Here is a 12,759-nt window from a genome sequence, read left to right on the forward strand (position 1 = left end):
CAGAATGTGTGTCAGAGTGTCCAGACAGGCTTAGTGAAGTTGCAGTACTTCCCAAGCCAGAGGAACCTGGCAGATGGGTTCACAAAACCTTTGAGCTTCCAGCGTCATGGGGAGTTCTGTGAAGGTTTGGTTTTGGGGTAAGTGGTGATACTTACAAGCCCCCAGCAGCGCAGGACGAGAGGGAGTGTGAGGGGAATCAGAGCTTACAGGGTTTACAGCTCAGAGTCCTAGTGTCATCCTGCCTTTTCTGGGGAGGAGCTTTCTCCACTTCTGGAGAACCTGGTTTCTTTGTTCTGTCTGACTTTCTGTTTTGTTTGGCGCAGAGGATGTTTTTTGTGCCGGACACTGACTGATTTATTACTGCTGTAAATAAACGCTGATAGAGTAGAATGTTAGCTCTATATGAGAGTAATGTTAGCTCTATATGAGAGTAAGGGTGCCAGAATTTCCAGTGATGAAGCCAAAGTTGTATTTGTGATTAGTCTGCTAGAAGAAGACACCAGGTGCTGGGTGGCCCCCATTCGCATTGCCTGGCATGCAGGGTTGTCCTTATGTGCCTTGTAAGGTAGTGGCGATGAAGATCAGAAGGGGCAATGGGACATCAAACACACAGAGTAAGGAAACAAATATTGGTCTGCATTGCAAATAAATACATTAAACAGAAAACAGGCTATGACTGGACACTTCCATTCTCTATTTTTGTAGCCATCTACGTTTGAGCTTGCAGAATAAGGTCTTTTCAAGGTGTTTTTGAGGGCTGATGCCAGAGAGTCCCATAATCTAGATGGCAGAGTGTTGATTGTGCATTAAAACAGCAGGGTGGGGTGATCTCTTGGTTTTGCTTTTGTGTAGTGATCATGAGATCCAGTTTTGTTCATCTTGAAAGTGTCTTCTTAGAGCCAAGCATCATCTGGCACCTTCTTACAAATATACGGCATTTGCAGATGACATTCTAGTGCTATCCAGCAAGTATCAATGCAATCAAAGGTCATTGCAGTGCAGTCATGGTTCACTTCATAATGTAGCGAATAATAAATCCAGTACCTGAAAAGAAAAGAGCAGCACTGATAAATCAAGATTGGATGTCTACTTCCTCACCTACTCCCCGTGCCTTCTACCATTAAAAAGAAGTCCAGCTCTTTCTCTCTTAACATCCACCCACAAATGGGATGGATTTTTCTCCCCAGATTTAAGAATTCTAACCAAATTTTTAAAAAATCTGTGGGTCAAGACTGTCTCTTTTCTTTTTATATGAAGCGATTTCTCATAGGAAACTACAAAATAGTGAGGGAGTCACTTCGGAAGGCTCAGAGGTACACACAAGAACTGTCAGTCAATTTAGTTTGGGCAGTATCCAATGCAGCACTTCTGCTATTGCCAGGATTTCCATTTCTGCAACAGAATTGGCCCTCTCTCCTTTCCATATGCACCCACATCCTCCTCAGATCTGCTCTGGACTTTTGTGGGTGTTGGAGAGAGGGTTTTGAAAGAGAGATCCTTACTTTCTGATAGCAGAGTTACCTCAGTAGCAATTATTCTGAGCATATTGAAACCTTGTTAGATTTGCATCCGCCTTCATCCACCTCATCTCACATCCATCACCCACCCCATGCATGAGGATAGCAATGACACTATACAGAAACAAAAATAGCTATGTCTACAAATGAAATACAAAATATAATCTATAACCACAAAGCCATTATACAGTTGTCTGAAATGATATGATATCTCTCACATATATATCTTATCCAAATCTTACATGCTGATTCTATGTTTACTCTAATCAATTATCCATAGTTGATAAAGATATCACCCTAGCCCCACACTTATTGTCAATTCGGGTAAGACCTTGCATTCTCCAGTGTCCATTGTATACTGAATCAAGTCCCACTACACAGCACTAAAATTCTGTGATAAATGTATTCTATAAATCCCTCTTTTTTAAAGCTCTCTATGAATCTGTTAAATTGAAATTACTAGTAATGGTGTAGTAGGGGTTTTTTTTTTACTCCCATGAGATGTTTGGGTGAGATCTGCCCTTTGATCAAGTCTAAGATCACATACAGCAGTGGTTCCCAATTGGTGGTCCATGGACCACCCATCCAGGGGCTTCTTGGTGCCATTCAAATAACAAAAAATGCCACAGATATATTAAAATGTTCAAAGGTAGGGTGGCCCATGGCTTGGCTTTTGAAAAACAAGGGGTCTGCAGTATTTAGCTAACTGGGAACCACTGGCATACAGGGTTTAAGTTCCCAGCTAGTATTATACAACCCCACTGCCAGTTTGTAAAGTTTACTCAATACTTTCGCCAAAAAGGATTAGTGGTTGGTATTGGGTGCAACCTTCTTCATGGGTCATTGCCTTGTTGCGGAAAAGGGCCTTGAATAACTCAGTGAAGCTATGAGCTATTCCATGCAGTGCCACCAAAGACGGACAGGTCATAGTGGAGAGTTTTGACTAAACGTGATCCACCTGGATCAGGAACCGGCAAGCCACTCCAGTATCCCTGCCAAGAAAACTCCATGGACAAAAACAACAGGCATATAAAAGTTATGATGCTGGAAGGTGATCCCCTCAGGTCACAAGGGGTCCAACATGCTACTGAGGAAGAGTGGAGGACAAGTACAAGTAGATTCAGAGCTGATGAAGCAGCTGGGCCAAAGCCAAAATGCCACTCAGTTGTGGATGTGCCTGGAAGTGAAAGGAAAGGAAAGAATGCTGTAAAGAAAAATATTGCATAGGAACCTGGAATGTAAGATCCACGAACCATGGTAAGTTGGATGTGGTCAAAAATGAGATGGCAAGAATAAATATTGACATCCTGGGCATCAGTGAACTAAAATGGACAGGTAAGGGCGAATTCAGTTCGGATGATCATCATATCTACTACTGTGGACAAGACGCCCATAGAAGTGGCTCTATGAGTGGCCCTCATAGTCAACAAAAGAGTGGCAAAAGCTGTACTGGGATTCAATCTCAAAAATGATAGAATGATCTCCATACGAATCCAAGGCACACCTTTTAACATCACAGTAATCCAAGTTTATGCACCAACTACCGGTGCTGAAGAAACTGAAAGTGATGATTTCTATGAAGACTTACAACACCTTCTAGAAATGACATCAAAGAAGGATGTTCTTATTATAGGGAATTGGAATGCTAAAGTAGGGAGTCAAGAGATAAAAGGAACAACTGACAAGTTTGGCCTTGGAGATCAAAACGAAACAGGGCAAAGACTAATAGAGTTCCATTAAGAGAACAAGCTGGTCATCACAAACACTCTTTTCCAACAACACAAGAGACGACTCTACACATGGACATTACCAGATGGGCAGCATTGAAATCAGATTGATCATATTCTTTGCAGCCAAAGTTGGAGAATCTCTATGTGGGACAAGAAGCTACATTTAGAACTGAACATGGAACAACTGATTGGTTCAAAATTGGGAAAGGAGTATGACAAGGCTGTATATTGTCTCCCTGTTTATTTAACTTATATGCAGAATTCATCATGTGAAAGGCTGGACTGGATGAATCCCAAACCGGAATTAAGATTGCTGGAAGAAATATCAACAATCTCAGATATGCAGATGACACAACTCTGATGACACAAATGAGGAGAATTAAAGAACCTCTTAATGAGGGTGAAAGAGGAGAGCACAAAATATGGTCTGAAGCTCAGCATCAAAAAACCGAAGATCATGGCCACTGGTCCCATCACCTCCTGGCAAGTAGAAAGGGAAGAAATGGAGGCAGTGAGAGATTTTACTTTCTTGGGCTCCATGATCACTGCAGATGGTGACAGCAGTAACAAAATTAAAAGAGGCCTGCTTCTTGGGAGAAAAGTGATGACAAACCTAGACAGCATCTTAAAAAGAAGAGACATCACCTGCTGACAAAGATCTGTATAGTTAAAGCTATGGTTTTCTCAATACTGATGTATGGAAGTGAGAGCTGGTCCATAAAGAAGGCTGATCGCTGAAGAATTGATGCTTTTGAATTATGGTATTGGAGGAGACTCTTGAGAGTCCCATGGACTGCAAGAAGATCAAACCTATCCATTCTGAAGGAAATCAGCCCTGAGTGCTCACTGGAAGGACATATTGTGAAGCTGAGGCCACCTCATGAGAAGAGAAGACTCCCTGGAAAAGATCCTGATGTTGGGAAAGATGGAGGGCACAAGGAAAAGGGGACGACAGAGGACGAGATGGTTGGACAGTTTTCTTGAAGCTACTTATATGAATTTGACCAAACTGTGGGAGGCAGTGGAATACAGGAGTGCCTGGCATGCTCTGGTCCATGGGGTCATGAAGAGTCAGGCACGACTAAACAACTAAACAACAACAATATTGGGAGATTTTGATCTAGGAGACCTTGCCAAATTTAAAGCAGCCCTCTGTTAATCCAGTCTTGGTAAAAAATGCCAGACCAGTTCGCTCTTCTACTACCAAGCTGTGGATGAGTGAGATCTTACTCTGACCTTGTACATCCATCAACATAGGTTGAAAAGAGTTGTTAGATACTTATAGGAAACCATGAACTGTCTTAAACCGCCAGCTGACAGCAAAGACTATTAGGAATCTGTCAAGGATTCTTCAGTTGTGATTCCTGTTTTGCAGGAGGTTGGACTAGATGACTCTTGGGTGTCTCACCCAACTCTAAATTTCTATGTGTCTATGATTCTATCCAAGAGAGTGACATGAACTACCCTCTCTTACATACTTACTTCATCTGCTACTATTATTTTAGGTTTGAGATTGCTGGTTATTCAGATTGTTTAGCAGATAACAGCAGAAATACTTTCCTAAAGAGAGTGTTGCTCAGCTTTAGGTCCCTACAAGTCCTTTTGAAGCTGAGCTAATCAGCACAAACCAGTTTAAAAAATGCCTTCTTCCTCTTCTGAATTACCACATTCATTAGGCTAGAGAATCAGGAAGAGGAGCCTTTCTGCCTCTCCAAACTAATGAGAAGCAGCAGTCACTCACCTGGACAATGATGTGGAGGAGTACATATGCAGATCTTTGGTAGCAGAGAATATTACATGACAAAATATATTTGGAGAGGGAAAGGATCAATTACGTAAACAGAATCTGCACCTTTTTGGAATGCATGCCATTAGCAAATATTTCTTCAAAAACTTACTCGTCTTCAGGTAGCTTCCCTGACAGCCATTTCCATTCCTCATTCCTGTCTTTAAAGAGTCCAATCCAAAAAAACTTTCTACGACCTTTTACTTGATTGTTTATAAAAAACTAGAGTAGGAGTGGAGAGAAAGAAAAAACAGAAAAGCTTCAGTAGGAATGAGGAGCATCCCAAAACCTTTCTAGACAATTTCCCTTTCTTGGGGAGACTATAATCCTTTGCAGACATTGAACAGACATAAAACAAAAACATTTCAAAAGGAGCAGGTGTCACAATTGAAGACCCAATCCATATTTTTTTGGGAAGCAATGATCAAAATTATACATAGTATTCCAAGTATGGTTGCATCAAGTACAAAGAATAATTTTGTATGGAGGATGCGCTATTGTCCCCCTGATCCAAACTATGATGATGCTTATGATTGATGAAATCAAGGAAGTATTCCAAAGATGAAATATTGTAGTGAAGGGTAACTTCACCTGCCCTCACCAATACTGGCTACATATGTCTTCCAGTCATGACACAGAGTTAAAATTTCCAGATACTATAAATGACTTTGCCATAGAACAGTTCATTTTGAAACCAGCAGGACAGTGACCTGTGTAGCAAATACTCAAATTTTGGTGCCCATGCTTGTTTGTTGGTTCCAGAGACACTGGAATCAGTCTGGTTGTGGTTTGCTTGATGGGCTGATGGTGGGGTCTCAGCCATGTCTGGGCTCTGCAGCACCCCAGTAGCCCCTCTGCCTGGGCTAAGGGGCTGGGAGAGGGATATACCCTGCAAGCTCCTCTAGAGTCATCTCCATGATCCCCTCATGCCAGAAGGTTAGGGTGGTGAGGGAAGCCTTTTTTCTAAGCACTCAGTACATCTCAAAGAGCAGAGGAAGAATCTACAGGAAATCCAAGGGATAGATTCCCCTCAGGTATCTACTCCTCCTCTTCCTTCAAGACCTCCTTCCTGACTACCAGCTTCATTCTATTAGAGTTCAGCAGCACCAAGAAACCTTAGTTAGCCCCAGATGGTAGCAGCTGGTCCCTGCCCCACCCACCCCTTAGCTTGACTGATGGAGTTGCTGTCTTGGCTGCATATAGGTGTATTGGAACTTCTTAATTGGATAGTGATGACAGGATCCCTTTGACTCAAGGAGATCCCCTACCTTTTTCAATACTTGGCTTTGATGCTCACCTGTTCTTCCACTGATTCTATAGAAATGAGCTTGGCGCCTTCCCTCTCACACTTTTTTTGCGAATCCATCCATGAGCGTAGCTCAGCAGAAAACAGATAGAACGCATTTGAAAATATAACCCAACCATCTTTCAAGTTTCTAGTAAGGGTGTCTTTGAGTTAAGCCAGAGGATGAGACAAAGAGAAAAAGAAAACAAGATAGGGAATTTAAGGGGAACAAACTTGTATTTCTGTGCAGATTTCAATTCTTTTTGTTAAGTTCATTTCTGCGGCCACATGATAACATATATTCATCTAGGAAGCTCAAAAAGATTAAAATAAGAGCAACATTAACTCTTCAACTCCTGCATGATGCTGCAGGAAATACCCGGGGGGGGGCATAGCTGGAAAAGGGAGCACAGTGAAGAACCTTTTATTTGAGGGAATAGACAAAAGATGCATGTTCCTTCACAGGCCTTATCTGAACCCCAGGGGCCTCACCCACTTGTTTCCAACTGGATACTTAGGGCACAATTAGGGCAGACGTTGTAGCCTTATTGGACTTTACCGATTGGTGGGCTCTGCGTTGCTCCTGGATGGGAGGAAGGAAGTCAAATGACACCGAGGGTTGGTTCAGAAAAAGAGTTCTTTATTTCTGCTCTCCGGAACAGCAGAAAGGCACTTGCATGGTCAGTCCACAGCAAGTTCAAAGAAATGAGAGATTTCATGCAGTATAGATATCCTCCAGGCACCCTCTCCCCCTTCCCCGGGAATCCAAGCACGTCAGCTTGTACACGCAGGTTGACATCACAGATGTTCCTGCTCTGGTTACTCTTAACCATAAAAGCGTTTTCCTTCCTGTACTTCTGACCATAAAAGGATATTCCTGTTCTTATACTCTTATCTTGGAGCAAGAGGTCACCAACTCCAAGAACACACTCTGGCACTGTTCCCAGACTAGGTCTGTGCGTCAGAGTGTGTCCAGGACGTAAGATAAGACCTAGATGTGTCATCCGTGTTCTACTGAACAGCCAAGGTCATCCTTGCTGTCACAAACTGATAAAGGAGAGGGCTCTGAGCACTTGTTTATACAGCCGCGCTTTTGTTTATACATTGAGCTCAGAGCTCAAGTTAATGGATTTTAGCTAAGGAAAAATAGGGATTTTGGTGCAGTTTCAAACTGCCTGCACAGTCAGTTTTGGGTTTGGGAAACCCATTCCTTCAACGTGAAGGTTGGGAAGGGGGAGTAGCTGTGGTTTATCAAAATTCTCTTTCTCTCTCCAGGCTCTTTGTTCAGTTGCGGAGGGGAAAGTGTGTTCCTGCCATTGGGCAACTGGGACAGATGAGGGATTCTGCTGGTTTACCACCCGCTTTGCTGCCTAGCTGTCTCCCTGCCTGAGCTGACAGGATGAATCCAGTGAGCTTCCAAATGGCTCTGGGGGATTTTCCAGCTGATCTGACTGGTGCGCCTGCTGAGCTTTGACCAAGCTCTGGCACAACCGACTACTGTTATTGTTTTTGTTTAGCCGTTTAGTCATGTCCGACTCTTGGATGTACAAGGTCAGAGTAAGATCTCACTCATCCACAGCTTGGTAGTAGAAGAGCGAACTGGTCTGGCATTTTTTACCAAGACTGGATTAACAGAGGGCTGCTTTAAATTTGGCAAGGTCTCCTAGATCAAAATCTCCCAATATTGTTGTTGTTTAGTTGTTTAGTCGTGTCTGACTCTTCATGACCCCATGGACCAGAGCATGCCAGGCACTCCTGTATTCCACTGCCTCCCGCAGTTTGGTCAAACTCATATAAGTAGCTTCAAGAAAACTGTCCAACCATCTCGTCCTCTGTCGTCCCCTTTCTCCTCCATCTTTCCCAACATCAGGGTCTTTCCCAGGGAGTCTTCTCTTCTCATGAGGTGGTCAAAGTATTGGAGCCTCAGCTTCAGTACTACTACTACTACTTCATTTACATGCTTTTTTGTTTTCCCTAGCCACTCTGGGTGACTTCCAACAAATTAAAACACAATTGTACACAAAACATTAAAAACTTATCTGAACAAGGCTGCCTTCAGATGTCTTCTGAAAGTCAGGTAGTTGTTTATTTCCTTGACATCTGGTGGGAGGGAGTGCCACAGTGTGGGCACAGCTACCCAGAAGGCCCTCTGACTTGGCTTAGACCATTGACACAATTGGCCCTGAGTGCCCTCTCCCGCTTCATGCAGCCTGTTTTGCCCCCTGGTATACTGCAGAGGTTAGGGTGTAGAAAGAAGCTGGGAGATGGCTTGAACGCGTGTGGAAGAAACTCTGGTTGAATGCAATCGACTACTAGTAAGGGCTCATCCTTGAACCTAACAAGTGGCAGTAAAGGCTACAAAGAAGGCTTGCTTTGCTTCCTCCATTGTGCCATCCAGCAGAGCTTTCCCAGGTAGTGCAGGCCCTGCTACAGTCTGGCCCGATGGAGATGGTAGAACTGAAAGCAGCTTTCTGTGACTTGTTTGCAAAGCATTTGGAGGATAAAATTGCTTTCATCTTGACCCTTCTATTACAGCAGATGAATCTCAAAGGGTGTCCAGAGCAGAGTCTGTTTCCATTGTGATGGGTGTGTTTCAGTCAGTATGGTTCAAGAATGCGGACAAGGTGCTTGGATCAGTCAGGACAACCACTTGCACTCTGGCACCTGCCCCTTGTGGCTGATATAAACTAGCAGCGAGGGGAGAGCTTTTTAAAGTCACTATCTTCTTGATTCCTGAGTCTGCCAGTCACTTTTGCCTTTTCAGGATAGTCCAGCATAGTTTGTCATTCGTCCTTGCTCAGAACTCGTTTCTTTTCATCTTTGGGCTAGTAGCATCCTTGCAGCATACATAAACAATCCTTTCTGGTCTTTTGGAATATCAGAACCTGTGATTCCTAACAGAAATGCTTCTGGTTTTCTAACAAATGTAACTTTAAACATTTTTTTCAATTCATTATATATTATTATATATTCATTATATATCACTTCCCAGAAAGACTTTGGTATCTTGCATGACCACCACATATGATAAAAGCTACCCTCCTTCTCTTTACATTTCTAACAAATTTTAGAGCTTGTTCTATCCATTTTGGATAACTTAGTAGGATACCACCAGCACATCATTTTCATATAATTTTCTTATATCGTACAACATGCTGTGAATTTTAGATCTGTTTTCCATAGCCTCTCCCAATCTGCTATTTGTATGTTATGTCCTAAGTCCTTTGCCCAGTTTATAATATTTAACCTGTTCGTCCTTTGTATGCCATTCTAGGAGCAGGTTATACATTTTGGAAAGATGTTTTAGTACTATTTTCTAAAAGTTCTTTTTGGAATCTTGATATCGTATGACTAAAAGCTCTCTTGAAGATATCATTCACTTGCGAATGCTATAGCCAATCTGTTGCTAGTTCTCTTATCTCTTAAAAATCTTTTAATTTTAACTGATTTTCTACTTCAGTTTACAATTATCTATGGCTCTTATGTTCACTTTTCTCAAAGATATTGCTTCCAAAGGGAAAATCCACCAGGGTATTTTTTTTCTCAAATAGATTTTTATACTTTTCCCATACGCTGAAAATCAATTTTCTTATTATATGATTCTGAAATGCTTTATGAACCTTTGCTTTTTCATACCATATGTAAGCATGCCATCCAAATCTATTATCTAGAATAGATAATAAATCTAAATCTAGAATGTCTGCACTTTTCAGCGTGATCCAGAATCCTGGAGCCAGCAGAAACAGGATGCTTCGTAATAGAATTACAGATCCGGCAGGGAGAAACCTCCTCTCTCTCTTGCATCTGCTAATAATTTATATTTTATCCTTGGTTTCTTCCCTTGCCAGATAAACCTGGAAATATCCTTTTGCCATTGCTCGAAGTATCCGACACTGCCTATTACCGGGGCTGATTGAAAGAAGAATAACATTCTTGGTAGTACATTCATTTTTTCAAAGATATTCCCCAAAATGATAAGTTCATTCTTCCCTATAACTCTAAGTCTTTCTTTTATTTCTTTCATTCCTTCTCATAATTGTCCTTATATAAATTAGTATTCTTAGCTGTTAACAAAACTCCTAGATATTTTCCTTTTTTATGTATAACTAAATCTGTTTTCTGTTGTAAATCTTTTTTTCTTTCTCCATCATATTTTTAACCAAAACCACCAACCGTCTAATCGACAAGTCCTAGGCTTGGTTGTTTAACCCACAGCGCCACCTGCGTCCCTTCGTCTTATTTAAATTTAATTTAGAACCTGTGACCTGCCCAAAGTCCCGTATCTTTTCTAAAACTTTTGGTAGAATATCTTTAAAGTAAAGATACTTCCTGGTCAAGGTTCTTGAGTAGGTCGTTGTGGACCAGATCCAGGTGCTCTTGGAGGTAACTGATTTTCTAGATCCATTTCAATCAGGGTTTAGGTCTGATTTTGGCATTATTTCTTTAAAGGCAATCATTTTTCCCAACATCAAAGAAAAAGAGGGGAAATGGCATTATACAACTCTCATGAAATGTGTGTTTGGTGCTGACCATCCTTCACTTGTTTTTATGTATAAGTGATGTAATCTGCATTTGTTCCCCTTCTCTGCTTTCGCATCTAAAGCTTTATAAACTATTTTATAATCACTTTACCTATTATGTATTCAGTGTTCTGTGCTTGCCTGAATTTGAATATGGACTAAGGATTCTGAGCCCGTGTTCTGATTCAATACATGATATCCAATCACGCCACTCCTTTCTCCCACACAAGGCTGCAATTGTGGAGCACCTGCACTGGCTTTTGGACAAGAAATCTCCTTGGATCTGGGGCCATGCTCAGAATGCTGCTTTCAATGCTGTCAAACACCTGCACTCCTCTGACAGTGTCCTTACCCATTTTGATGAGACTAAGCCCGTTGTGCTTGCCTGTGATGCCTCTCCATATGGAATTGGCACAGTCCTGAGCCACCAGTTGCCAAATGGGTGAGAGGCCCCCAATGCATTCTACTCCAGAACTTAGTCATCTACAGAATGCAATTGCACCCAAATCAAAATGGAGGCCCTTGCTATTGTGGCAGAAGTGAAGACGTTCCATGACTACATCTATGGCCACCACTTCACGATCATGACTGACCACAAGCCTTTGCTGGGCCTTTGTGCTCCTACATAGCAGACGCCCCAGAACCTGTCCTTGAGGATGCTAAGGTGGTCCATCTTTCTCAAGGCATATGACTATGTGCTGCACCACCACCATGGCAAGAGTCTTTGCCACACAGATGCCCTAAGCTACCTGCCTTTGCCAGGCATAGACTCCGACCCATCTCCAGTCCTCAGTGTGATGCTGCTAGAGACTCTGCCCCAGCTGCCGCTCCATGCCATGAATGTTGCCACACACTTGGTGAAGCATCGCACCATCTCTTGAGTCCTCAACTGGATGTGGAGGGGGTTGCTAGTGGGTTGCCTTGATGCAGAATTCTCCCCATTTGTCTCCCAGCAATATAAGTTGTCAGTCCAAAGGGATGCCTTCTGTGGGGAAACCGGGTCATGATCCCTGCTAAGCTGTGGACCAGAGTGCTGGAGGCTCTCCATGTGAGTCACCCAGGCATTGTCCATATGAAAGCTCTGGCCAGTAGCTACATCTGGTGGCCAGGCATTGATTCTGCAGTAGAAGAGTGGGTCCAGCACTGCCAGTCTTAACCAGACATGCCTCAGGCCCCAATCCGACAGTAGGAGATAACACACACACCATGGTCAAGACTCCGCATTAATTTTGCTGGCCCATATCAAGGTCAGACATTCTTCATCATTGTGGACTCCTTGTCAAAGTGGCTCAAGGTGGTGGCAGTGTCAGCAATGACCTCCAGGATCGTCATCTGGGCCCTGCTGCGGGTCTTTCTTCATCATACACAGCCTGCCAGACAACATCATGTCTGATCATGGAGTACAGTTCATGTCAGCCAAGTTACAGAAGTTCATGGCCTACGACCTAATCCGGCATGTCACAGCAGCACCGTTCTACCCATCAACGAATAGGCAATCTTAGAGAATGATGAGGACCATCATGAAATCCTGTAACTGGATTGCCCAGGGGGCTGGAACAATTGCCTAGTGGATTTCCTGCTACAGCAGCACATTCAAACTCTGCATTGAATAGTTGAAGCCCAGCAGAGCTCCTTATGAACTCGAAACTGGCATTACTCCTGGATTGGTTGCACCCTAATCTGGCATCTGATTGACCTGTTGGCTGAGAGGCTCCAGCGGCCCCCAGTTCCTTCGCCCCTGATGACCCTGTCTACATCCAGAACTATGGGGATTGTCCTGCCTTGCTCTCCACCGCTGTTACCAGGGCACTGGGCCAGGCTCCTACAAGGCTGCCACACCAGATGCTCAGGTCCACTGCCGGCATGTGGACCAAACACCCCACCATCTGGCTGATGCCCCAGTCACTGCTCCCACACCTGA

At 43.1% G+C, this 12,759-nt stretch overlaps 1 protein-coding gene across 14 annotated transcripts in view; it reads right to left on the minus strand.

Annotated features, from left to right (window-relative positions):
- Positions 1–671: 671 nt before the first annotated feature.
- LOC310657650 (uncharacterized protein) overlaps positions 672–12,759 on the minus strand; it is a 55,354-nt gene continuing 43,266 nt past the window's right edge. For all 14 annotated transcript variants that reach the window (XR_014501846.1, XM_083398636.1, XM_083398634.1 and 11 more), the window contains 3 exons: positions 6,331–6,482; positions 5,146–5,255; positions 672–1,044 (listed from right to left, as the gene is read on the minus strand). Coding sequence is in view for 13 of the 14 variants with exons in the window: in XM_083398636.1 (XP_083254762.1) it covers positions 894–1,044; positions 5,146–5,255; positions 6,331–6,482 (413 nt within the window). In the remaining variant the exon portion in view is untranslated. The remainder of the gene's footprint in view (positions 1,045–5,145; positions 5,256–6,330; positions 6,483–12,759) is intronic.

This window comes from Podarcis tiliguerta (genome assembly GCF_965153285.1).
Source record: "Podarcis tiliguerta genome assembly, chromosome: 9".
NCBI classification, from domain to species: Eukaryota; Metazoa; Chordata; class Lepidosauria; order Squamata; family Lacertidae; genus Podarcis; species Podarcis tiliguerta.